General features: G+C 42.2%; 1 protein-coding gene across 1 annotated transcript in view; it reads right to left on the bottom strand.

The window, feature by feature from the left end:
* The window catches only part of STPG4 (sperm-tail PG-rich repeat containing 4), a 110,126-nt gene that overhangs the window by 51,677 nt on the left and 31,603 nt on the right, over nucleotides 1-26,846 (bottom strand). Inside the window, exons 2-5 of the mRNA XM_069768640.1 lie at nucleotides 22,605-22,670; nucleotides 17,897-18,148; nucleotides 11,449-11,513; nucleotides 1,814-1,868 (exon numbers count right to left, since the gene is read on the bottom strand). Coding sequence (XP_069624741.1) covers nucleotides 1,814-1,868; nucleotides 11,449-11,513; nucleotides 17,897-18,148; nucleotides 22,605-22,670 — 438 coding nt within the window. The remainder of the gene's footprint in view (nucleotides 1-1,813; nucleotides 1,869-11,448; nucleotides 11,514-17,896; nucleotides 18,149-22,604; nucleotides 22,671-26,846) is intronic.

The raw sequence follows: 26,846 nt of genomic DNA on the forward strand, positions 1-26,846 counted from the left end.
GTTCATTATGTATTGGGTAGTATATTGCCCAGTCACGTAGTATATTGCCCAGCTACGTAGTATATTACCCAGTGACGTAGTATATTGCCCAGCCACGTAGTATATTGCCCAGCCATGTAGTATATTGCCCAACCACGTAGTATATTGCCGAGCCACGTAGTATATTCCCCAGCCACGTAGTATATTGCCCAGTTACGTAGTATATTACCCAGCCACATAGTATATTGCCCAGCCACATAGTATATTGCCCAGTCAAGTAGTATATTGCCCAGTCAAATAGTATATTGCCCAGTCATGTAGTATATTGCCCAGTCACGTAGTATATTGTCCAGCCACATAGTATATTGCCCAGCCACATAGTATATTGCACAGCGACGTAGTATACAGCACAGAGCCACGTAGTATACAGCACAGACACGGAGTATACTGCCCAGTCACGTAGTATATTGCCCAGCCACGTAGTATATTGCCCAGCCACATATGTAACAGGTTAAAAAAGACTTAAAATAAAAAATAAACATATACTCACCTTCTGAGGGCCCCTTGTAGTTCTGGCGCCTGTGCGCGGTGCACGCGGCAGCTTCCGGTCCCAGGGTTGGTATGAGTGCAGGACATGTGATGACGTCGCGGTCACATGACCGTGATGTCATGGAAGGTCCTTCTCGCATAGCATCCTTGCCACCGGAACCTGCCGCTTGCACTCCCGAGGAGAGAACACGGCGGCGAAGGGTGAGAATAACCTTTTTTTTATTATTATTATTATTTGTACCATTAGATCTTTTTACTATTGATGCTGCATACGCATCTTCAATAGTAAAAAGTTGGTCACACAGGGTTAATAGCAGCGTTAATGGAGTGCGTTACACCGCGGCATAACGCGGTGTAACGCAGCCATTAACCCTGTGTGAGCGCTGACTGGATAGCAGTATGGAGCGGGCACTGACTGCGGGGAGTATGGAGCGGCCATTTTTCCGCCGGACTGTGCCGGTCGCTGATTGGTCGTGGCTGTTTGCCGCGACCAATCAGCGACTTGGATTTCCATGGCAGACAGAGGCCACGACCAATGAATATTTGTGACCGACAGAAAGACAGACAGACAGACGGAAATGACCCTTAGACAATTATATAGTAGATATACACACACACACACACACACACAATATTTAAGTACAGAGACATTCATATAGATAGAGTGAGGTTATGCACAAGTTCTACAAATTCTAAACCTTACACCTGGTAAAACTGACACTCAGAGAGACCTGGAGTTATTTGAAGACAGGCAGCTGCTGTCAAAGCAAATTATACTGTGTCATAAAATGTGCTGTGTGCTCTGCTGTGCATCATTTTCGAGCATGTACCCCTACTGTAGGCTGACGTAGTAGACTGCGTCTGAGTGTCCGCATCCAGTAAGCGTATATGCCCAAAAATGATGCACGGCAGAGAGCACGTTCTGTCTGCCGGCACCATTATAGGCTACGGCCCTGTCGGCGCATATTTCCAAATCCCGTTTGGGGGGGTTGGATGTAAGCTCAGAAGGGGCCACTCAACGAGTGCCTGAACATAATGTGAAACCACCTTTAGAAACATATTTTTAAGTGACCATTGGTATAAAAAACTGAACTATTCCAGTTGAGAACACACAGCAGTAACTTTTCCAACTTTGCTGTGTAGACTGTGAAGGGTCAGCAGAGTAATTTCGGTATCACTTGAGGTTGGGGAATTGACCCAAGACTAATGGAAAGGGGTGAAGGAAGGCAAGCAACCTATTGTCCCAGACATTCAATGGCAGCTAAGAAAATATTACATTACTTACAGGAATAAAGTGAGTTGTGGGGAATCTCTGTACTGTGGATCGAAACATAAAATTCCTGCAGGGATAAAACAGAAAATGCCAGCTTGGTATGATTAGCGAACAGTAGATGCACAAAGACAACAACTATGCACACCGTTAACAGGTCAATTGTCTTAATGCCTTACCCTACATTGCTCTCTGTGAAAAGCTCGAGCTACACCTGGCAATAATTCTAGGCTACAAGGTGTTCACTGTGATGGCAACAGCAAAAATCGATTTCATTCATCCATGAGTCATTTTGGGACTTGATGCAGAAGAAGCTGCTAATATTAGAGAGGATACAACACCAGACATATTGTGCCCACACCCAGAGGGGGTGCCACAGGGGCTAATAGAACCCCTAGTGTTCAGCTGTCACCTGTAGGAAAACCAGGCAGCAGGAGCTAAGTTTCCCTGCAGCACTCCCGCAGGAACAACGAAGCATTGCACCATGCTCATTGAAATCAATATCCATGTATTGCATAATGACCATACCAGGTCCTTCGAGGTTCATTCACATGTTCGCTTTTTCCACGTACGAAAAAAAAGTACGGATCGTTCTGAGCAGAGTGTTTTCCGAGTGTCATCCGTTATTCTCATAAGCGGAGAAATAAAGAAATAAAAAATCCACACTCAGATATCATCCGTTTTTTTTCACACGCCAGTGACTTGTTTTGTTGATTTTGAGCCGCTGCAGTTCCACTCCAATAATCAAAGGGCTGACCTGCACTACATCACATAACCTGCAGACCGGTGTGGCACTGTCCGTTGTTAGATGACAACAGCTTTGTTTTTCTAGTACTGCACAACCCTATTAAGTATTTATTTAAAAAAAGGGAGATTTATTAAAACTAGCTAAATTTGGATTAAAATTAATTTTCCAAAAGGCCCCCGAAACTGAGCTCTTTAATGTGATTGGTTGCTAAACCTCTACGATAAAAGATCCTACAGGTTTTGAAAAAACATGGCCGCTACCCTCCAAAACACAGTGCCACACTTGAAAAGAGCTGAGCTGCAATACCAGACACAACCTGTGGACAAGTGTGGTGCTGTTTTTGGAAGAATTCAGGTATGTTTTTCTAATCCTGTGCAAAACTGTAAATGAAATACATTAGCAGCTTTCATTATTGGCCTGCCGCGATAATTTATTTCAACTGTATTTTTGGGGGCTTTAAACTTCGGCTTAATATTATAGCGGAGGCCGGCAATGAACAACAGCTGGAGAACGGCAGGAAGCCTAAATCACTTCTATGGTGTTTCATTATATTTTAGGAGAAGAACTGCCTTGCTGTATAATACTTCACCGCAAAATTCAGCAGCTTGTTAATTAAAGTACGGGGCCTGGAAGCTGGAACTTTAAGTGAAGCCACTTTTTTTTCAAAATATTTCGTGCACTTCTGTTCATTTGATGTGGATTTTACTTGCAGAAAACTCTGCAAATCTCATACAGAAGCTGAGTGAACAAAAAACAAAAACAGCCAGTTTGATAACCCTAGAGCAGGGGTGTCAAACTGCATTCCTCGAGGGCCTCAAACCATGCTTGTTTTCAAGATTTCCTTAGCATTGCACAAGGTGCTGGAATCATTCTGTGCAGGTGATTAAATTATCACTTGTGCAACACAAGGAAATCCTGAAAACATGACCTGTTTGCAGCCCTCGAGGAATGCAGTTTGACACCTCTGCCCTAGAGGGTCTCTGACTTCTGTGGTGCTCGGTAGCCTCACGTTCGCGTTACGGCTGTGACATGAAGACCACGTTTGCCTTCACTCTTGCACGGTTTCAAAAATGAGGCACCAAATGGTGTCCGAAAAAAATAAAATGTCACGTATTTTTCACTAAGGACGCGCCAACTACACATAGGTGGAGAAACGTGCAAGGTAAGTGAACATTCACATGAATATTTTTTTTGCTCCAAGTGGGCAACACACCACATTTGATCAGTACATGGACCAATATTAGGTTATGTGCCTGTGCACAAGGTAAATTACCCTCATGGACCTCCGGTACGTGCGGGAGAAGCACAACATGTGCTAGTCAGGTCTAATTTATGGACAAGACTAGTGCATGTAAATAGCAGGCAGATCATGGATCATGTGGATGGGTGCATGGAGCCAGTCATGCTTGCATTTTTCGGATGTGATAGCTCCACAATGTTTAGCCCTTGTCTGAGCTCAACCTCAGGTTTCATTCACACATCCCTTTTTCATGTACTTGTTCTATCAAGTACAGAAGATCATGTACCCATTATAGTCCTTGGATCTCTTCACACGTCTGTTTTTTTGGGAGCTGAATGTCTACAATAAATTTTCTCCACTTTCTTCCTTCTGACAGTCTTTGAAAATCGGACCACACAGATGTCATCCAAGTGTGGAACAAATTTTTCACTGACCAATAGACTTGCATTGTTAATTGTGATCAAAATTAAACTTGTCTCTGTTATTTTCTGCAGACTGCTTGGTCCAAGAAAAAAAATCGGACATGTGCACAGCCCCATAGACTGTTATAAACACGGGTGTTACCAGTGAAAACCACAGATAGCACTAGTATGAGAAAATAAGACTTGTGAATGAGTACCTAATAGTGATGAATGAGATTGCTCGGATAAGGTGTTATCTGAGCTTGCTCGTGTCCTAATCAAAAATTTCCTGTGTGTTAGAATACTATGTTCGAGTTCCCGCGGCTGGATATTTCGCGGATGGTTGACAGCCGCAACACATGCAGGGATTACCTGTGTGTTGAGACTGCCGAACAGCTGACTGCACATGACTAATGCGCAGCCGAGGTGCAGCCATGATTCGGTCACTTCCCGACAGTTGCATCAGTCAAGAAACAGAATTGAAATTGATTGATGATGCACTGTTTGTGTAAAAACCAGGCAAACATTGACAATAAATATTCATAATCTATTTGACAGCCTCTGATCTGATCTGATTTTTTGTGTGCACACATAGACTTGACTAGACGAGTCTCATCTGAAATATGGAAGACACTAGTGCATGCTGCAATTTTTTTTCACGCAAACACTCAGTCCATATGGAAAACGGTCATCTAAACAGCCATATTCAATAACATTAGTCATGTCAGTGTAAGGTCAGTTTTTTCCCCAGAATGCAGTCGAACACAAAATATGGCTGTGTGAATATAGTCTAAGAGCTCATGCAGATGAACGTCTAAATCGGACTTGTGCTGTCTGATTATTGATGGACAGCACACTGACTCATGTTATGCCATCGGGCTATCCGTGATTTTCCCTCGGTCTGACTGTCCGTGAGAAAAAAAAAACACTCTTTTTCTTAGCCTGATAAAGACCCTGCATGACCAAAACATTGCTATTTTTCCTGTGTGTACACTGGTGTCAATAAAAATATCTTTTGTAGAAGGAAGATAATATAATTTTACATCCCAGAGCCTGCTAATGCAGCTGTGCTCCTGGCCGTAAAAACTGGGGAATGAACTCGAGCGTGGGAATTTTTGAGAATATTTTCTCACGCTCGAGTTCATATGAGGTTATGCCAGCAGGGGGCGCAGGACCGCAAGTCTAGGTATCTACATTCCCCTGCTTTCCATTTATTCCCCAGTTTTTACAGCCAGGAGCATAGCTGCATTAGCAGGCTCCTGGATGTAAAATTATTTAACCCCCTTCTGATGGATTTACAGCGTGGGACATGACTGTACCAGCGGAGAGGTATGGGATATTGTTGTTTGTTTTTTTTACCTTTTTTACAGAAGACATGGGTCATCATTTGGATTGAGCATATAATAAACATATTACAACACCCTGTGTATTTATTTCATTAAAATACTTTATTCACAATGTGTGTGTATTATTAACCCTTTATTAATATAGGACTAATAATGGATAGGTGTCTTATTGACACCTCTCCATTATTAACCAAGCTTAATGTCACCTTACATTAGCAAGGTGACATTAACCCTTTATTACTCCATATCCCACCGCTACTCGGGAGTGGGAAGAGAGAGACTAAGTGCCAGAATAGGCGCATCTTACAGATGTGCCTTTTCTGGGGTGGCTAGGGGCAGATGTTTTTAGCCAGGGGGCAATAACCATGATCCCTCTCTAGGCTATTAATATCTACCCTCAGTCACTGGCTTTGCCACTCTGGCGGAGGAAATTGCATGGGAGCCCACGCCAGTTTTTTCGTGATTTAACCCTTTATTTTAACAGCTAGAGCCCCCAAATTTTGCACACACACTCTACTAACATCATTAGTGAGGAATATGCAAAAAAAAGGGATATGAAATGGTTTACTGTATGTAAACCATGTCTCATATCCTGTCGGGTTTGATAAGGAGATAACAAAAGCCAGCATTTGAATTACCGGCTTTTATGCTATCTAGCGCTGTATGAAATGTTATGAAAGGCAATTCAGTATCACAATGGACATGGAGGTCAGAGCACATACAGTGATCTGACAATAACCCAAAATAATAGAACGAGCTCTGAGACGTGGGAACTCTGCAGACCGCAATCCCTGATCCTCTCCAAACACAACTAGAGGCAGCCGTGGATTGCGCCTAACGCTCCCTATGCAACTCGGCACAGCCTGAGAAACTAACTAGCCTGAAGATAGAAAAAATAAGCCTACCTTGCCTCAGAGAAATACCCCAAAGGAAAAGGCAGCCCCCCCACATATAATGACTGTGAGTAAGATGAAAAGACAAACGTAGGGATGAAATAGATTCAGCAAAGTGAGGCCCGATATTCTAGACAGAACGAGGATAGGAAAGATAACTTTGCGGTCTACACAAAACCCTAAAGAAAACCACGCAAAGGGGCAAAAAGACCCTCTGTACCGAACTAACGGCACGGAGGTACACCCTTTGCGTCCCAGAGCTTCCAGCAAAACAAATAGACAAGCTGGACAGAAAAAATAGCAACAAATAGCAAAGAAGCACTTAGCTATGCAGAGCAGCAGGCCACAGGAATGATCCAGAGAAACACAAGTCCAACACTGGAACATTGACAGGAAGCATGAATCAAAGCATTAGGTGGGGTTAAGTAGAGAAGCACCTAACGACCTCACCAGATCACCTGAGGGAGGAAACTCAGAAGCAGCAGTACCAGTTTCCTCCACAAACGGAAGCTCCCAGAGAGAATCAGCCGAAGTACCACTTGTGACCACAGGAGGGAGCTCTGCCACAGAATTCACAACAATGAAATATATATATATTTGTCTCACTGACATATATATATAAATATAGACTGTATATACAGTGGGGCAAAAAAGTATTTAGTCAGTCAGCAATAGTGCAAGTTCCACCACTTAAAAAGATGGGAGGCGTCTGTAATTTACATCATAGGTAGACCTCAACTATGGGAGACAAAATGAGAAAAAAAAATCCAGAAAATCACATTGTCTGTTTTTTTTAACATTTTATTTGCATATTATGGTGGAAAATAAGTATTTGGTCAGAAACAAAATTTCATCTCAATACTTTGTAATATATCCTTTGTTGGCAATGACAGAGGTCAAACGTTTTCTGTAAGTCTTCACAAGGTTGCCACACACTGTTGTTGGTATGTTGGCCCATTCCTCCATGCAGATCTCCTCTAGAGCAGGGATGTTTTTGGCTTTTCGCTTGGCAACACGGACTTTCAACTCCCTCCAAAGGTTTTCTATAGGGTTGAGATCTGGAGACTGGCTAGGCCACTCCAGGACCTTGAAATGCTTCTTACGAAGCCACTCCTTCATTGCCCTGGCGGTGTGCTTTGGATCATTGTCATGTTGAAAGACCCAGCCACGTTTTATCTTCAATGCCCTTGCTGATGGAAGGAGGTTTGCACTCAAAATCTCACGATACATGGCCCCATTCATTCTTTCATGTACCCGGATCAGTCGTCCTGGCCCCTTTGCAGAGAAACAGTCCCAAAGCATGATGTTTCCACCACAATGCTTTACAGTAGGTATGGTGTTTGGAGGAAAAAGAATACTGAGTTGCATCCATCAAACACGACAAGTTGTGTTTCTACCAAACAGTTCCAGTTTGGTTTCATCAGACCATAGGACATTCTCCCAAAACTCCTCTGGATCATCCAAATGCTCTCTAGCAAACTTCAGACGGGCCCGGACATGTACTGGCTTAAGCAGTGGGACACGTCTGGCACTGCAGGATCTGAGTCCATGGTGGCGTAGTGTGTTACTTATGGTAGGCCTTGTTACATTGGTCCCAGCATTCTGCAGTTCATTCACTAGGTCCCCCCGCGTGGTTCTGGGATTTTTGCTCACCGTTCTTGTGATCATTCTGACCCCACGGGGTGGGATTTTGCGTGGAGCCCCAGATCGAGGGAGATTATCAGTGGTCTTGTATGTCTTCCATTTTCTAATTATTGCTCCCACTGTTGATTTCTTCACTCCAAGCTGGTTGGCTATTGCAGATTCAGTCTTCCCAGCTTGGTGCAGGGCTACAATTTTGTTTCTGGTGTCCTTTGACAGCTCTTTGGTCTTCACCATAGTGGAGTTTGGAGTCAGACTGTTTGAGGGTGTGCACAGGTGTCTTTTTATACTGATAACAAGTATAAACAGGTGCCATTACTACAGGTAATGAGTGGAGGAAAGAGGAGACTCTTAACCCTCCATCACATACAACTGATCTGACAGGCGCTTCTCTTTTACTTTCATTTCTCCTTCCTCACCAGATTGTGAGAAAACCCCCTCCCTCCAGGTAGTCTCCTGTCTCTTGAAGGTCTGTGAAACCTGATATCACAGTTGGATTTCAGAGCTTCAGGGTAGAGGATATAGCTGCACAGATCTCTCAGGCTCATTGTATGTGAATACGTCACATTCAGTAAGGTTGGTATTTTATGTTTTTATTCATCACAATAGTTTATTTAGCTTGTTTTATGAATGTATAGCACAAAATGTGAGGATATTTCATAGAAATAAGGGAGATTTTATAAAAGAAAGTGTGATGCTCAGGCATATACAGTAGTTCCCTAACATATTCCTTCTCTTGCTTCAGATTATCTGCTGAAATGGAGAGGAAAATGTACAATTTATCCAAACAACTTGATGTTGAGGAAGTAACAAACATGCTGTTAGATGATAGAGACCTCACACTGAATGAGGATTTAGGAGAGGAAAGTGAGATTGATTCTCATGATGAGGTGGAAGAATGTGTCCTGGATTCTGAAACAGAGCAAGATGGTGACAGTGGTGAGGATGAAGAAGTTGGATCATATTATATTGGAAAAGATAAAAATACTAAATGGAACAAGAAGCCATTCCAGAAAAAACGTAGGGAACCTTTAAACATTATTACTCACCTTCCTGCAGTAATAGGAACTGCACGTAATGCAAAAACTGCAGTTGAATGCTGGAACAGTATATTTACAGATGACATTCTGGACTCTATTGTCACATATACCAACCAATATATAGACATTATAAAGGACAAGTACATCTGCAACAGAACCATCAAGCCCACAGATGAAATAGAACTGCGTTGGATTACTGCACCTTGCAGGAGCTTATAGGGCAAATAGACAAAGTTTGGAGGAACTTTGGGGTAAAGATGGGGATGGAGTTGAAAAATTTAGCCTTGTTATGTCCATAAACAGATTCAAGATTCTAATTCGTTGCCTTCGGTTTGACGACAGAACTACCCGAACCGAACGCAAAACACATGACCGACTTGCTCCAATTCGTGATATATTTCAAAGATTTGTTGTAAACTGTAAACAAAGTTATTACCCTGGAGAGAATCTCACTATTGACGAAATGCTCCCTGGTTTTCGTGGTAGATGTGCCTTTCGTCAATATATTCCATCAAAGCCAAACAAATATGGAATAAAAATTTATGCCCTTGTTGATGCCAGTAAGACCTACACTTACAACCTGGAAGTTTATGCAGGAAAACAACCAGAAGGTCCTTACTGTGTGAGCAACAAACCCATTGATGTTGTAAAAAGACTGGCTGAACCCTTATTTGGATCGGGTCGCAATATTACAGCTGACAATTGGTTTACAAGTTGTGATCTGATTGATTATCTGAAAATTCAGAAGCTGTCATATGTGGGAACTGTAAGAAAAAACAAAAGGGAATTGCCGCCACAGTTTGTAAGTGTGAAAGAGAGACAACAGTACAGCAGTATGTTTGCATTCCATAATGGAAAGGCTTTAGTTTCCTATGTACCACATGCCAAAAAAATCGTACTTCTTCTATCAACACTTCATGATGATGCTGCCATCGATCCTGGGACTGGGGCAGAAAAAAACCCGGAGATAATTACATTTTACAATGCCACCAAAGGGGGTGTGGATACAGCAGATCAGATGTGCTCCACTTTCAACGTCAGCAGAAACATCAAACGCTGGCCAATGGTCATATTTTTTGCTATGTTGAATTTGGGTGGTATAAATTCACAAGTAATTTATCTTGAAAACAAGCTTGAACCACTCCGTAGACGATTGTATCTGAAAAAATTGGCCCATGAACTAGTACTTGGAGAGCTACGCAGGAGAAGCGTGAAAACAATCGGTATCCCCTCTCGCCTTCAAGTTCAGCTCAAAAGGTTCCGCCCAGAAGATGATGGTGAAAAGTCACCATCTGCACCACCTCACAAAAGAAAGAGATGCACCACCTGCCAAACGGAAAGCGGAACCAGAAGGCTTTCAAATTATGAATGTCTCAAATGTCATAAAGCAATTTGCCTGACACATGCAAAAATGGTGTGTAATTCTTGCTATTTGCTCTGCAAGTGTGACTTTTCTGGGGAAACCTCAGCATCTACTTCTGATTGAATATGTTTTTAATAGTACTTAAGGTACCTTAAAATTAAGTTTGTGTTCAAAAATTTTCTTTGTACATTTTTTTGAGAGAGTCGAACTGGGGACTATTTGGCGGGAGTTTTGAAAAGTTTGTATTTCATAGTTATTAGTTTTATGTTAAGTAAATGTTTTTTTTGCAACTGATTATGTGTAGTCTCTTTTATTACATCCCTATGAAGGTCACTGATCACTTTTAGAGCACTGAAATTGCAAACATTAGATATTATAGGTATTTTTCCAGCAGGCGCCTGACAGGCACATTGTATGTGAACTCGTTAGTCCGAATATTGTATGTGACGGAGGGTTAAAGAAGAAGTTACAGGTCTGTGAGAGCCAGAAATCTTGATTGTTTGTTTCTGACCAAATACTTATTTTCCACCATAATATGCAAATAAAATGTTAAAAAAACAGACAATGTGATTTTCTGGATTTTTTTTTCTCAGTTTGTCTCCCATAGTTGAGGTCTACCTATGATGTAAATTACAGACGCCTCTCATCTTTTTAAGTGGTGGAACTTGCACTATTGCTGACTGACTAAATACTTTTTTGCCCCACTGTATGTTTTCACGAATATTTGAGCCCATGGATCCATTATATGTCCATTTTGCAAGGTTGCGAGAAAAAAACGCAGCACGGATGCCATACGGATTACATACAGAGGATGCCATGCACAAAGTACGCTGCCACACCCTGCCTACGGATGACATACGGATCACTGTTTTGGGATCAGTTCTGCGTATTACGCCTGTAAAAAACAGACCGTATTTTCATACGCCAAGTGTGACGCTGGCCTTACTCAAATTTATCAGTGGCAAATGTGCTACTTACTTGCAATCATGACAGTCCACAGGTGGGGAGATGAGATTATACTGACAGGGATCTGTGTTTATATCCTGCAAATGAGACAAAATAGAAATTATCAAAGAAGAAGAAGAAAAATAGAAGGGTTTATTACTAACAGAACAGAGCTGTATGGAGTTGTACTATAATATCCAAATACGTCTGGGAGGCCAAACTGGGCCTTTAATTTCATAAAAAGGTTCAATGAATTCTATATGAATGAGTTTTTTTTTTAGGATTTTCAAGTAGATCTGCTCCAATATCCTCCTCAAAAACGTCTTCAACCTCACTTTGAATACTCTTCCTATTGACATGAATATAAAATCCACTTTGTTGTTCATATGAGAAGTTTTTTAAGTGTTTAATTTCTGTTAAGCCAGTCTCACACATCCAGATAATTCCGGTACCGAAGGAAACGGTACCGGAGTTACTCGTGTCCGTGTGTCTGTGTGCTCACGTCGGCCATCCATGTAGGATCCGCGTGATGTCCGTGAGTACGTTTTTAGGGTTCGTGTGCTGTGCGTGTGCGGTATGTGTGTCCGTGTATTGCAACAATTTTTACAATTTTAACCCTATGACAGGAAAAACGCACACGGACATCACACGGATGGCACATGGACAGCATCTGTGTGCGGTACGTGTTTACACGGACTTATTGACTTTAATGGGTCCGTGTGATCTGTGCGCTCCCACGAGCACTGACATGTCTCCGTGTTTTGCAAACGGACACAAGGTTCATGAAAACACGCTGACATGTGCAGAGACACATTTGTTTTAATGTGTCTAAGTGAGTCAGTGTCTCCGGTACGTGAGGAAACTGTCACCTCACGTACCGGAGCCACTGACGTGTGAAACCGGCCTTAGCGTTTCAAAAAATGCTGTGCGGAAAAAAAAAAGTTCTCTGAGGTGAAATCTGCTCCAAAATTTATGCTGTCAAGTCAAAGGCCGCGAAAAAACACTTCAAGAAAAAAGCTTCTTAACCTCTTCAAAATCCCCTCAGAAACGCTTGGGTTTGGTTCCCAGGTTCAGTTTGTTGACGTGGATTTTTCAACCAGATAAATCCACATCTAAAGATGCTGCTGAAGCACACGATTTTTGGTTTGGTTTTAGTTTTGGTATTTGTTAAGAACATGTGTTTTTTATGAATTTTTATGTATTTTTTTAGTGTGGTTCTTTTATGTGTTTTTTTAACTAAAAAATTGTGGCGTATCAGTAGGGTGTGATTTTTGACACATTTCTGCTTCAGAAAATCTTTGCAAAAATGCATAAAAAAACCATGCTAAATTATTTATGTGTGACAAAATGCACCAAAGAAGAAACATAATTCTTTTTTCTAGCTCAAGAGGTGGACCATAGGTGCGTTTTCTCATTCAAAAGAATGGAAAGCTTCTTGCAAGTAGATTTGAAGCATATTCTAAAAAGAAAAAAAAAATAAGGAAAAAAAAACACAATAATGTAAAATTTCACTTGAAATACTCTTTGGCTTTTTCCACCCCCAAAAAACTCAGAATGAATATAATCTTACAGGGGAAGGAAATGAAAAGCAGCAATGTATAAAAGCACTAAAGTAGCTCATGATGCTGCCGAAAACTGTACTTGACATATAGTTTTACTAAAAATTAATTGATCATGGCTCCATTGTTTTGTGAGTTAGGCCGGCGTCACACTTGCGAGTTTTACGGACGTAAGAGCGCAGAAACTACGTCCGTAAAACTCGCAAAAAATACGGCACAATTATTCTCTATGCCCCTGCTCCTATCTGCCGTATTTTACTGATCAGTATTATACGGCTTTCTACGGCCGTACAAAATCGCAGCATGCTGCGTTTGTCACCGTACTGCGCAAGAAATACGCCAATGAAAGTCTATGGAAGCGTGAAAAATACGGATTACACACGGACAAGCAGTGTGACTTGCGAGAAATACGCAGCGCTGTTAGAGAGAAAAGCCGGTAATTCAGTGCGGTGTACAGTAAAATCACACTGACAGCTTACAGTAGAATAGGTAGAATAAATGTGTACACATAGAATAGGTATATATATATATATATATATATATGTCAGTGAGACACATATATGTATATATATTATTATTTATTCCTGCGCTATACAGCTTGAAAGCCGGTAATTCAATTACCGGCTTTTTCTTTCTCCTTCCTAAAACCCAACATGATTTGAGACATGGTTTACATACAGTAAACCATGTCTTCTCTCCATTTTTTTTGCAGATTCCACACTACTAATGTCAGTAGTGTGTATCTGCAAAATTTGGCCGTTCTAGCTCTTAAAATAAAGGGTTAAATGGCGGAAAAAATTGGCGTGGGCTCCCGCGCAATTTTCTCCGCCAGAGTAGTAAAGCCAGTGACTGAGGGCAGATATTAATAGCCTGGAGAGGGTCCATGGTTATTGGCCCCCCCCTGGCTAAAAATATCTGCCCCCAGCCACCCCAGAAAAGGCACATCTGGAAGATGCGCCTATTCTGGCACTTGGCCACTCTCTTCCCATTCCCGTGTAGCGGTGGGATATGGGGTAATGAAGGGTTAATGCCACCTTGCTATTGTAAAGTGACATTAAGCCTAATTAATAATGGAGAGGCGTCAATTATGACACCTATCCATTATTAATCCAATTGTAGTAAAGGGTTAAATAAAACACAAACACATTATTTAAAATTATTTTAATGAAATAAAAACAATGGTTGTTGGAGTATTTTATTCTACGCCCAATCCAGTCACTGAAGACCCTCGTTCTGTGAAAGAAAAAACATAATAAACCAACAATATACTTACCCTCCGCAGATCTGTAACGTCCAACGATGTAAATCCTTCTGAAGGGGTTAAAACATTTTGCAGCAAGGAGCTTTGCTAATGCAATGCTACTCCTCGCTGCAAAACCCCGGGGAATGAGTCTAAATATAGATCAATGAGCTATATTTAGCTTCATTTGCGGTAAGGCGCCCTCTGCTGGATGTTCATAGATCGTGGGAACTTTCCTAGAAAGTTCCCACGATCTATGAACATCCAGCAGAGGGCGCCTCCTAGAAAGTTCCCACGATCTATGAACATCCAGCAGAGGGCGCCTCACCGCAAATGAAGCTAAATATAGCTCATTGATCTATATTTAGACTCATTCCCCGGGGTTTTGCAGCGAGGAGTAGCATTGCATTAGCAAAGCTCCTTGCTGCAAAATGTTTTAACCCCTTCAGAAGGATTTACATCGTTGGACGTTACAGATCTGCGGAGGGTAAGTATATTGTTGGTTTATTATGTTTTTTCTTTCACAGAACGAGGGTCTTCAGTGACTGGATTGGGCGTAGAATAAAATACTCCAACAACCATTGTTTTTATTTCATTAAAATAATTTTAAATAATGTGTTTGTGTTTTATTTAACCCTTTACTACAATTGGATTAATAATGGATAGGTGTCATAATTGACGCCTCTCCATTATTAATTAGGCTTAATGTCACCTTACAATAGCAAGGTGGCATTAACCCTTCATTACCCCATATCCCACCGCTACACGGGAATGGGAAGAGAGTGGCCAAGTGCCAGAATAGGCGCATCTTCCAGATGTGCCTTTTCTGGGGTGGCTGGGGGCAGATATTTTTAGCCAGGGGGGGGCCAATAACCATGGACCCTCTCCAGGCTATTAATATCTGCCCTCAGTCACTGGCTTTACTACTCTGGCGGAGAAAATTGCGCGGGAGCCCACGCCAATTTTTTCCGCCATTTAACCCTTTATTTTAAGAGCTAGAACGGCCAAATTTTGCAGATACACACTACTGACATTAGTAGTGTGGAATCTGCAGAAAAAATGGAGAGAAGACATGGTTTACTGTATGTAAACCATGTCTCAAATCATGTTGGGTTTTAGGAAGGAGAAAGAAAAAGCCGGTAATTGAATTACCGGCTTTCAAGCTGTATAGCGCTGGAAAAAATAGTATATATTTTTTGTATAACAGTATATATATATTTTTCTTTTTGGGACACATGGATCATTTCTATAGCGGTATGTTGGTTTTGCAAGCCTGCGAGAAAACCACGCAGTACGGATGCCATACGGATTACATACGGAGAATGCCATGCGCAAAAAACGCTGACACACCCTGCCTACGGAGGAGCTACGGACCACTATTTTCGGGACTTTTCAGCGTATTACGGCCGTAATATACGGACCGTATTGTTTTACGCTGTGTGTGACGCCGGCCTAAGGCTGTATGCACACGGCATCTTTTACTCCGCAGCCAAGTTTTCCAAGGCGAAGCTGCTTCAGGAAATTCCCGACCGTCATTTTCCTGGTGCGGTTTCGCCGGCGGTTTTGCCGTTGTTCTTGTTGCCTGTCCGCCGCTGGCACATTTTACTCTATACTGTGAAGTAGGGAGAGCAAGCGGCTTCTGAACCTTGAAGTGATGAAAAGTAGTGACATAAAAAGGAAAATGTGCACAAAATGTAAATTTTTGTGGTGCTTTTTCAGGTGGATTGCAGGCAGAATCAGCCTGAAAAGACACCACATGCACATACCCTAAAAACTGCTGTTGTGTTTTTTTTTTTTTGTAAAAAGGCAGGTCAATATGCCAATGTTTTTCGTCCACCTGGCCTTTCCCCAGTGATACAGAACCTTTCACAAATGTGTCATTGTAATTGACTGCACCCTATTTTTCTATACGGTAACTACAGCCCATAGGTATACAGTTTACCTGTATAGTTGTAGTTGTTACCATGGGCAAGAATTAGTTCAAGTTTATTGGCCCCAATTCAAAAACTAGAACAAAGAGACCCACCCACCCACCACCACCACCACCAACAACAACAACCATGTGCCATTTTTTAATATTGCTGTCATGTTTGGGCCCTTGCCGGAACTTGGGCATGGGCGCCCCTGTTATCGCTGCCCCACTATGACTGATATGTATTTAAATAATAAGCTGCTAGTGGGATAAATGGAAGTTAATATATCTGAAGGACTCAGGCAGTGCTCAATAAAACAGGATTGCTGGCACTCAACATGCTGTGTCTGATATTTGTAGCTCTGCCTGGAGGAAAAAGTGACATTAAATATGTCTGTATTTTATTCACCAAGTGAAGGGAGAAATAGGACACAGGAAATCAGCACTAAGGAAAGGTGAAAAGGTTCGCTCGCTAATATGGCTCCACTTGACAACCGGACTCCCAGCAATATAAAATAGCCCTTGGCTACAAAACTGTATAATTCATGAAGGGTACCGTACCGTCCAGCCGGTAATTCACCGAGGAGCTGCAATATCTGTAGACATCAGAGAGTTTTCTGCAACCACTAGCAGAAGTGGTGTAACTTTAACCTCTTGGGCCCCACAGCAAAATCTCCAAAAGGGTCCCCAAATGTCATTGGTCTTTAACAGTATTGGTCTTTTCATATGGGCTAAAGGGACTCTTTATTACCCCTCCTGGACTCCAGGGCCTGCGTGTGATTATGTAAGATGTCAGAAGGCAGTAGGCATGGGCGAACTGTTACTCCTTGTTGCCCACGCACTTTACACGAAAATCGAGCCCCAGTCCTAATGTGCTCTCGCGAGTAGTGTGCATTACACTCACTTGCAGGCTGCAGGCCTCAGCTGGCTCTAGATCTTCAACTTCAGGAGCGGCCGGACATGAATCAGGGGACACCCACTTTGTTTTTACATACAGAAGTTTACTCAACAGTTCGGGTATAACACCCTCAGCTTCTTGATTCCTTAGTACATTACAGCATTTCTGTCTGTTTTTCCTGGACTATCCCTATGTTCACTGATACTGTCAGCCCCAGGGATTCCCAGTCCAACTCCACAGCACACCCAAGATCCATTACCTCCGGACTCGAACCTATATGAGACATACAGGTACGGACTGGGACTGAAATTCAGCCCTGGCATTTGCAATCATACAGGCCCATGTTGTGCCCATCTCCAAGCACCAGATGGGATATATTACTAATTATACCCTGGATGGAGGAAAGCAAGATTTCCTACCAATATTTATAATGATACCTGTAGCCTACTTGGGTTAGTGAAGGAGTCAGCGACTTTTGTGCTCCATCACAACTGATAACAGTATGGGTGTCTTGAGAACACCGATTCTGTTAACAACGTAGCAGACAAAGAGAGGTCCTTCTGGCATTTGCCAGAATTGCCAGATAGCCAGTCCGGCCCTGGTCTCATAGGTAGTTAGGAAGCTATATGTTTGAAATGGGGGACCCGCGGCCAGTTCGTGAATGGACAGAAGTGCAGTGGCGTTCCTGCCACCCACTTGCTGCCTAGCTAACTCGCCCTCACCACGATATGCAAAGCATCTGAATAATTATGTAAACTGGACACTTGATAACAGAAAATACCAACAGTTGTCACCTAACTTTTACACTCACATTGTGTCATTTAATAGCATAAAGCAGTGTATAAACAATGCTAGTTACCAGTTCATCTTACCTTATCCTTCATCCCAGGGAGGAAAGCACTTCTGGATGTGCTGCGGAATGAAGAAGGACGTGGAAGTTGTTCCACCAGATCACTAAATTTGCAAAACTTGTAGCAGCCGGGTAATAAAGCCTCTCCAGATCCAGCTGCGCTCAAGGCCTTTTTCCGTCCTTGCCCTTTGAAGCTGTATGTTTGCTGAACAGGATTAAGTTTTGCATCTTGGAGAAAATCACGGACATTATAAGTCCCCGGACAGGGGGATTCCTGATGACACAAAGCAAATAAGGAGTTTTCAATACATTTGTGATTGATGATACTTTTTTCTTTAATATAAAACTGTGGGTGTGTATATATATATATATACAGTGGGGCAAAAAAGTATTTAGTCAGTCAGCAATAGTGCAAGTTCCACCACTTAAAAAGATGAGTGGGCGTCTGTAATTTACATCATAGGTAGACCTCAACTATGGGAGACAAACTGAGAAAAAAAATCCAGAAAATCACATTGTCTGTTTTTTTAACAATTTATTTGCATATTATGGTGGAAAATAAGTATTTGGTCAGAAACAAACAATCAAGATTTCTGGCTCTCACAGACCTGTAACTTCTTCTTTAAGAGTCTCCTCTTTCCTCCACTCATTACCTGTAGTAATGGCACCTGTTTATACTTGTTATCAGTATAAAAAGACACCTGTGCACACCCTCAAACAGTCTGACTCCAAACTTCACTATGGTGAAGACCAAAGAGCTGTCAAAGGACACCAGAAACAAAATTGTAGCCCTGCACCAGGCTGGGAAGACTGAATCTGCAATAGCCAACCAGCTTGGAGTGAAGAAATCAACAGTGGGAGCAATAATTAGAAAATGGACGACATACAAGACCACTGATAATCTCCCTCGATCTGTTGCTCCACGCAAAATCCCACCCCGTGGGGTCAGAATGATCACAAGAACGGTGAGCAAAAATCCCAGAACCACGCGGGGGGACCTAGTGAATGAACTGCAGAGAGCTGGGACCAATGTAACAAGGCCTACCATAAGTAACACACTACGCCACCATGGATTCAGATCCTGCAGTGCCAGACGTGTCCCACTGCTTAAGCCAGTACATGTCCGGGCCCGTCTGAAGTTTGCTAGAGAGCATTTGGATGATCCAGAGGAGTTTTGGGAGAATGTCCTATGGTCTGATGAAACCAAACTGGAACTGTTTGGTAGAAACACAACTTGTCGTGTTTGGAGGAAAAAGAATACGGAGTTGCATCCATCAAACACCATACCTACTGTAAAGCATGGTGGTGGAAACATCATGCTTTGGGGCTGTTTCTCTGCAAAGGGGCCAGGACGACTGATCCGGGTACATGAAAGAATGAATGGGGCCATGTATCGTGAGATTTTGAGTGCAAACCTCCTTCCATCAGCAAGGGCATTGAAGATGAAACGTGGCTGGGTCTTTCAACATGACAATGATCCAAAGCACACCGCCAGGGCAACGAAGGAGTGGCTTCGTAAGAAGCATTTCAAGGTCCTGGAGTGGCCTAGCCAGTCTCCAGATCTCAACCCTATAGAAAACCTTTGGAGGGAGTTGAAAGTCCGTGTTGCCAAGCGAAAAGCCAAAAACATCACTGCTCTAGAGGAGATCTGCATGGAGGAATGGGCCAACATACCAACAACAGTGTGTGGCAACCTTGTGAAGACTTACAGAAAACCTTTGACCTCTGTCATTGCCAACAAAGGATATATTACAAAGTATTGAGATGAAATTTTGTTTCTGACCAAATACTTATTTTCCACCATAATATGCAAATAAATTGTTAAAAAAACAGACAATGTGATTTTCTGTATTTTTTTTTCTCAGTTTGTCTCCCATAGTTGAGGTCTACCTATGATGTAAATTACAGACGCCTCTCATCTTTTTAAGTGGTGGAACTTGCACTATTGCTGACTGACTAAATACTTTTTTGCCCCACTGTATATATATATATATATATATATATATATATACGGTATATATATATACATACAGTACAGACCAAAAGTTTGGACACATCTTCTCATTTAAAGATTTTTCTGTATTTTCATGACTATGAAAATTGTACATTCACACTGAAGGCATCAAAACTATGAATTGACACATGTGGAATTATATACCGTACTTAACAAAAAAGTGTGAAACAAATGAAATTATGTCATATATTCTAGGTTCTTCAAAGTAGCCACCTTTTGCTTTGATGACTGCTTTGCACACTCTTGGCATTCTCTTGAAGTATATATATATATATATATATATATATATATATATATACACATACTGTATATATAAAACTAATGGGAAGCAACATTGCAAATAGTTTTGCTTTGAAAAATATCCTACTGATTTCTGTTTACAGCTCCTATGCAAACCTATGTGTATCCTTGGTTACGGGTTACAAGTACAGGAAAGATATATATCTTTGTACCGTGTTAGCCAGTAGTTAGAATAATATTTAGAATTAAGAGTCCTCAGTGGTTGATACCTTTTAATGGCTAACTGAAAAGATGGAAACAAATTGCAAGCTTTCGAGACTACTCAGATCTCTTATCAGGCATAGACGAATACAACATCTGAAGAATCACATATTTATACACAACACAACACTGAACTATCATTCATTATGGGAGAGTGATGCGTGATAAACAGTTGTGTCCATAAATATTGGAACAGTTCACAGATAAGGAGTGAATGTTTTATTGTCCTCTGATTGGGGTCTGGTTCTGTGTTATGATGCCCCATAGGTCTGAAGTGCAAATTCCTTAATTGATGTAAAAAGACATAAATCCATGCAATACATTCATTCCTTCACTAAGTGTGTCAAAGGTTGTTATAAATTTATACTCCCAGATTCTCCTGTCTCTCTGAGGTTTGAAGTTACCTTCCAATACAAGTAATTTCAGGTCCATGGTGCTAGGATCAGGCATTCAAAAATGTTTGGCCACAGGTAGATCTATTCTTTTTTCTCTTATTGTACGGCGATGAGAGTTCATCCTTGTTCTCAGTTTCTGGCCTGTCTCCCCCACATACAACCCCCAGTTGGACATTTAGTACATATAATCAGGTACACCACATCAGAAGTGACGCAACTGAAAGTACCTGGGATCTTGTAGCCCTGATGTGAATTGGGGATCTTTATCTTGTCCGTGGTCATTATAGATGGACAGGTTTTACATTTTTTCTGGTTGCAAGGAAAGGTTCCTGCAGCTGTTGGAGAAGACAGGGAGCTCTTGACAATGATGCTTCTTAGATTTGGGGGCTGCCTAAAACACAGTAGTGGGGGGTCTGGAAAAATGGATTGTAAGCGGGCATCTTTTTGTAGTAAAGGTTGTAATATCCATGCAGCTCCCCTTAGCACCTCCAGATTTGGATTGTAGGTGACTACTAGAGGCACCCAATTATTATCTTCTTTTGCTCTTGTGATCTGGTTTTGAATTGTTCTTGGATGGTAGCCCTGATTCAAAAAGGTCTTTCTGAGGTGACCAAGGTGTTCATCCCTATCCATGAGGTTGGAACATATACGAATGTACCTGATGGCTTGGCTGTAGACAATAGAGTTTTTTATGTGTCTTGGATGGAAACTGCCCCATTTAAGGTACGTTGGACGGTCGATTGGCTTCTGATACAGGGATGTCTTTATTTTATTGTTTTGCAGCTTAATGATGGTGTCCAAAAAGTTAATTTCAGTACAGGAGTAGTTGAGTGTCAAGTTGATGGTAGGATGAAATTGAGTAAATGGTTCATGGAACGTCTTTAGCTGCGGCTCAGACTCCGTCCAGATGATTAAAATGTCATCAATGTAGCGGTAGTAGGCCAGAGGCCTGATGGGACATGAGGACAAAAAATCACATTCAAGCTTGGCCATGAAAAGATTTGCATACTGTGGGGCCATATTACTAAGCATTGTCTAATCATCTTGCCTTTCACATGCCCCAACATCTTTCTACCCCATAGGATAAAGTTAGGAGGATGTAGGATACAGATTAGGGGCAGAATACAGATTAGTTTGTTTGCAACCTGTAAGTATGGAGATCTGTATATAACAAGTATATGTCATACACTTGGATATTTATACTAAGTCCATTGTTGCTTCATTTTGTTCCCATCAAACTGTATAGCACTTAGGATTTAATGTTAATAAAATAAAATGTAATAACTAATGGGAATGGAAAGGTTCTGGGACTGACTGGAGGGGGAGCTGAGAAAGGAAGGAGCTAGAATCTCTGCATGACCAAGTGACAAAGGAGTTAAAGTCATGAAAGAAAGCGAATATGGCGGACTGTGGCTAAATGTTCTAAAAACTGAATCCAGAGCACAAGCAATTGAACTTTCAAACTGTAGAGAAATATTGCACTAAACCCTGAGGAATACGTTATGGACAATAGCAGAAGCAATATAGGGAAAGGAGGCAAATAAAGTTCCAGAACCTATAAGACTGGCAGAATACTGGAGAAGAGGGGAACGAAAGAAGAGTGGATGGCAAGTTACGGCACATAGTAATCTATATGGTTCTTGGACATATTAGACTGGCGCTAGAGTGAATGACCTGAATATTACATGGATGTGTGACTGTATGCTGCTGCTCAATGTGGCAGTTATATGACTAACATTTACAGTACAGACATGCATAGCAGAGTGACGGGAAGATCCGGACCCCCGCCCTGCACTCTAATATATGACTTGCATGCTTACCCTGAATGAATATAACCACCATGCATCCCTCTCTGTAAACAGCTTTTCCGGCTCACTGCCTGGATCCTGTTAAGAAGAACACATCCACAATTAGCTGCAATACATGTTAATTATTTCCATAGATAACAATAGCATGTGAAATAAACTACTAAAAGTGTCTACTAAATAAAAAGCATATCAGCAATAGTGACAGTCATGATCCATTGTTTTCCATAATCATTGTGATACTAGTGAGTATATACGACCACTGGTGGACTCAGAAGGAAAAGGACAAGTACGTTATAAGAGTTCTTTGTACTCTAATAGCTCATCATAATACTCAATTCCACCTGCTTTGGAGCTAGAAACAGTCCCCCTTACCATTTGGGGCCCTATGCAGCTGCACAGTTTGTACCACTGGTATGTCCGCCCCTGAGTACGACCATACATGTTCTGCTTGCTACAAGAAATACAAATGTTCCACAACATTCACAACCAGAGCTGCAAACACTTTACAAATAAATACCTAATAATTGACACAAGTGCAACATCTCCTGTATTTGTCTAATAGGAATATTCAGAAGATATGATATACACTGGTGCCATACATACCACAATTTCTTGTCTTAAAGGGGTGATCCGACGTGCAAAGTAATTTTCATTCTAAATCCCTATCTTTTTAGTGTCATAATCTAAACTATTTTCTAATATACTTGTATTAAAATGCCCTATCTTTCCCTAACTACACTATCTAACTGTTTTTCCTTTCCCTACTTCCTTTTTTAATTCATTTGAGAATACCAGTGCATGCTGGGAAACTCATACAAAAAGTCATCAGGGGGTAAAGGCTTTGTTCACTGCCGCAGCCCCCCCGCCCCATCCATGAAACAAAGCGTCATCATTTGCATTCATTTCAGGTGCCGGGCAATGTGCACAATGACAGTGCGCTCTCTGTTTCCAGTTCAGATCAGCAGTAACGAGTGCTGTTAGTGTGCGGTGTCAGAATACCCAGTGTGAAGGGACCAGTGACATCACTTGAAGGGTGGACTGGACTCTGCACGCCAGTTTTTCTGACAATGCACTCTGTTGCAAGCTTATTACTGCAGATATTGCTGCTGTGTTATAGTGAATGGATCCCTCAGGGGTTTCATCTGAATCACATCACTTGGAGCGTAGAGCGCCAGATAAATGTGATCCCAAATGTTATGCAACATGTCTCTAACAAACGCTTCAACTCAATCTACAAAAAAAGCAAGTCCCCATTCAGGTCCGTCATCTGTCAATGGAAATACAGTGGGTACGGAAAGTATTCAGATCCCTTTAAATTTTTCACTATTTGTTTCATTGCAGCCATTTGGTAAATTCAAAAAAGTTAATTTTCTTCTCATTAATGTGCACTCTGCCCCCCATCTTGACTGAAAAAAAGACAGAAATGTAGGCATTTTCTGCAAATTTATTAAAAAAGAAAAACTGAAATATCACATGGTCATAAGTATTCAGACCCTTTGCTCAGTATTGAGTAGAAGCACCTTTTGAGCTAGTACAGCCATGAGTCTTCTTGGGAATGATGCAACAAGTTTTCCTGGATTTGGGGATCCTCTGCCATTCTTCCTTGCAGATCCTCTCTAGTATAACAACAACTGCTGACAGAATGAGGGCTTCCTAGGCGAGGGGAGCAGCATTTACAATCTTGTTGCTATAGAGCTTGCAAGCACTGCTCTGATTGCTGCTCCTCCGATGCCACAAAGGCAAAGTTGCATTGGTTGCAGCATCGGCGAGCGCACAGTTCTCGTGGCAATCAAGCAGGCCAGCATCGCTCCACAGCCAGCAGGAAGCCGGAGGCTCAACAAGATGGAAAAAACATTTTAGGTGTAAATCAATATCTCAACCAGTAAAAAGCACTGAAACTGACCAGGAATAGCAGCTTAACCAGAAATATCTATCTAGACGGCTGTTTCAGAAATCTTGTTCTTCATCAGTACAGAGCAGGGTACTGGTTGGTTGGGTGAGACGTATTTGATGCAGCTCAAAGGGAGGTACTATTGAAATCCAGCTGGTGTTAGGAGTCTTACAAACAATGATCTTGGGGAATATTATGCAAATTAGATCAACTTCAAAAAGAAAAAAAAACACATAGAAAACAACTATAATTATAACACGTGAAATATTAAGGAAATCCAGAAATCCAGGTTTTTAAAGAGGTTGTTCAGGCTTAAAATGTTGAGGAGGTTGCCCAGTCTAAAAAAAAATGTCTCCAGTTACTCTGTGATTTCAGACTTGTGAACGCTCCCAGCACACACACTGTGGACTACGAGGATTCGTCATTTTCTGCCCCGGGAAAGTAGACTGTCACTATCTACCTGTCCTCAATGTGTAGTGCGGGGTCTGTCACTACCTACCCTCCATATGTAATGCAGGGGTCTGTTACTAACTGCCCTCCATGTGTAGTGTGGGGTCTGGCACTCTCTACCTATCCTCCATGTGTAGTGTGGGGTTTGGCACTCTCTACCTATCCTCCATGTGTAGTGTGGGGTCTGACAGTCTCTACCTGCCCTCCATATGTAATGCAGGGGTCTGTTACTAACTGCCCTCCATGTGTAGTGTGGGGTCTGTTACTAACTGCCCTCCATGTGTAGTGTGGGGTCTGGCACTCTCTACCTATCCTCCATGTGTAGTGTGGGGTTTGGCACTCTCTACCTATCCTCCATGTGTAGTGTGGGGTCTGACAGTCTCTACCTGCCCTCCATATGTAATGCAGGGGTCTGTTACTAACTGCCCTCCATGTGTAGTGTGGGGTCTGTTACTAACTGCCCTCCATGTGTAGTGTGGGGTCTGGCACTCTCTACCTATCCTCCATGTGTAGTGTGGGGTTTGGCACTCTCTACCTATCCTCCATGTGTAGTGTGGGGTCTGACAGTCTCTACCTGCCCTCCATATGTAATGCAGGGGTCTGTTACTAACTGCCCTCCATGTGTAGTGTGGGGTCTGTTACTAACTGCCCTCCATGTGTAGTGTGGGGTCTGGCACTCTCTACCTATCCTCCATGTGTAGTGTGGGGTTTGGCACTCTCTACCTATCCTCCATGTGTAGTGTGGGGTCTGTCAGTCTGTACCTGCCCTCCCTGCGTAGTGTGGGGTCTGTCACTCACTACCTGCCCTCCATATGTAATGCAGGGGTCTGTCACTAACTGCCCTCCCTGTGTAGTGTGTTGTTTGGCACTCTCTACCTATCCTCCATGTGTAGTATGGGGGTCTGTCTCTCACTTCCTGCCCTCCCTGTGTAGTGTGGTGTCTGCCACTCTCTACCTGTCCTCCATGTGTAGTCCGGGGTTCTGTCACTCTTTACCTGCTCTCCATGTGTAGTGTGGGGTCTGTCAGTCTCTACCTGCCCTCCCTGCGTAGTGTGGGGTCTGTCACTCTCTACCTATCCTCCATGTGTAGTATGGGGGTCTGTCTCTCACGACCTGCCCTCCCTGTGTAGTGTGGTGTCTGCCACTCTCTACCTGTCCTCCATGTGTAGTCCGGGGTTCTGTCACTCTTTACCTGCTCTCCATGTGTAGTGTGGGGTTCTGTCACTCTCTACCTGTCCTCCATATGTAGTCCGGGGTTCTGTCACTCTTTACCTGCTCTCCATGTGTAGTGTGGGGTTCTGTCACTCTCTACCTGTCCTCCATGTGTAGTGTGTGGTTCTGTCACTCTCTACCTGTTCTCCATGTGTAGTGCACTGGTCTGTCACTCTCTACCTGCCCTCCATGTGTAATGCACAGGTCTGTCACTCTCTACCTGCCCTCCATGTGTAATGCGGGGTTGAAAACTATTTATCCCCCAGACATGGATTACAACGTGGGACTGAACGACGGACAGGTGAGAGATATTGTTTTTTATTTTTGTTTTATTACAGGGGACAAGGGATTCAATGGAATGGGCATTAGGTGAGTATAACTGTGTTTGTTATTTTTAAATAACAATGGAAACGCGTGTTTTGTTTTATTTCAAATAAAGAACTTTATACTTGCTGTGTCTTTAGTTACCATATAACTATAGGATAAGTAATGGATAGGTGTCTTATTGATGCCGCTCCATTACTAAGCCTTGGGCTTGATGTCATCAGACAATACAAAGGTGACATCAACCCCAAAAATATGAACCCTACTTGCCACTGCTACAGGGCAAGTGGGAAGAGCCGGGCAAAGAGCCAGAATTGGCGCATCTAATAGATGTGCCTTTTCTGGGTGGCTGCAGGCTGCTATTTTTAGGCTGGTGA

Source organism: Ranitomeya imitator, chromosome 5, assembly GCF_032444005.1.
Source record: "Ranitomeya imitator isolate aRanImi1 chromosome 5, aRanImi1.pri, whole genome shotgun sequence".
NCBI classification, from domain to species: domain Eukaryota; kingdom Metazoa; phylum Chordata; class Amphibia; order Anura; family Dendrobatidae; genus Ranitomeya; species Ranitomeya imitator.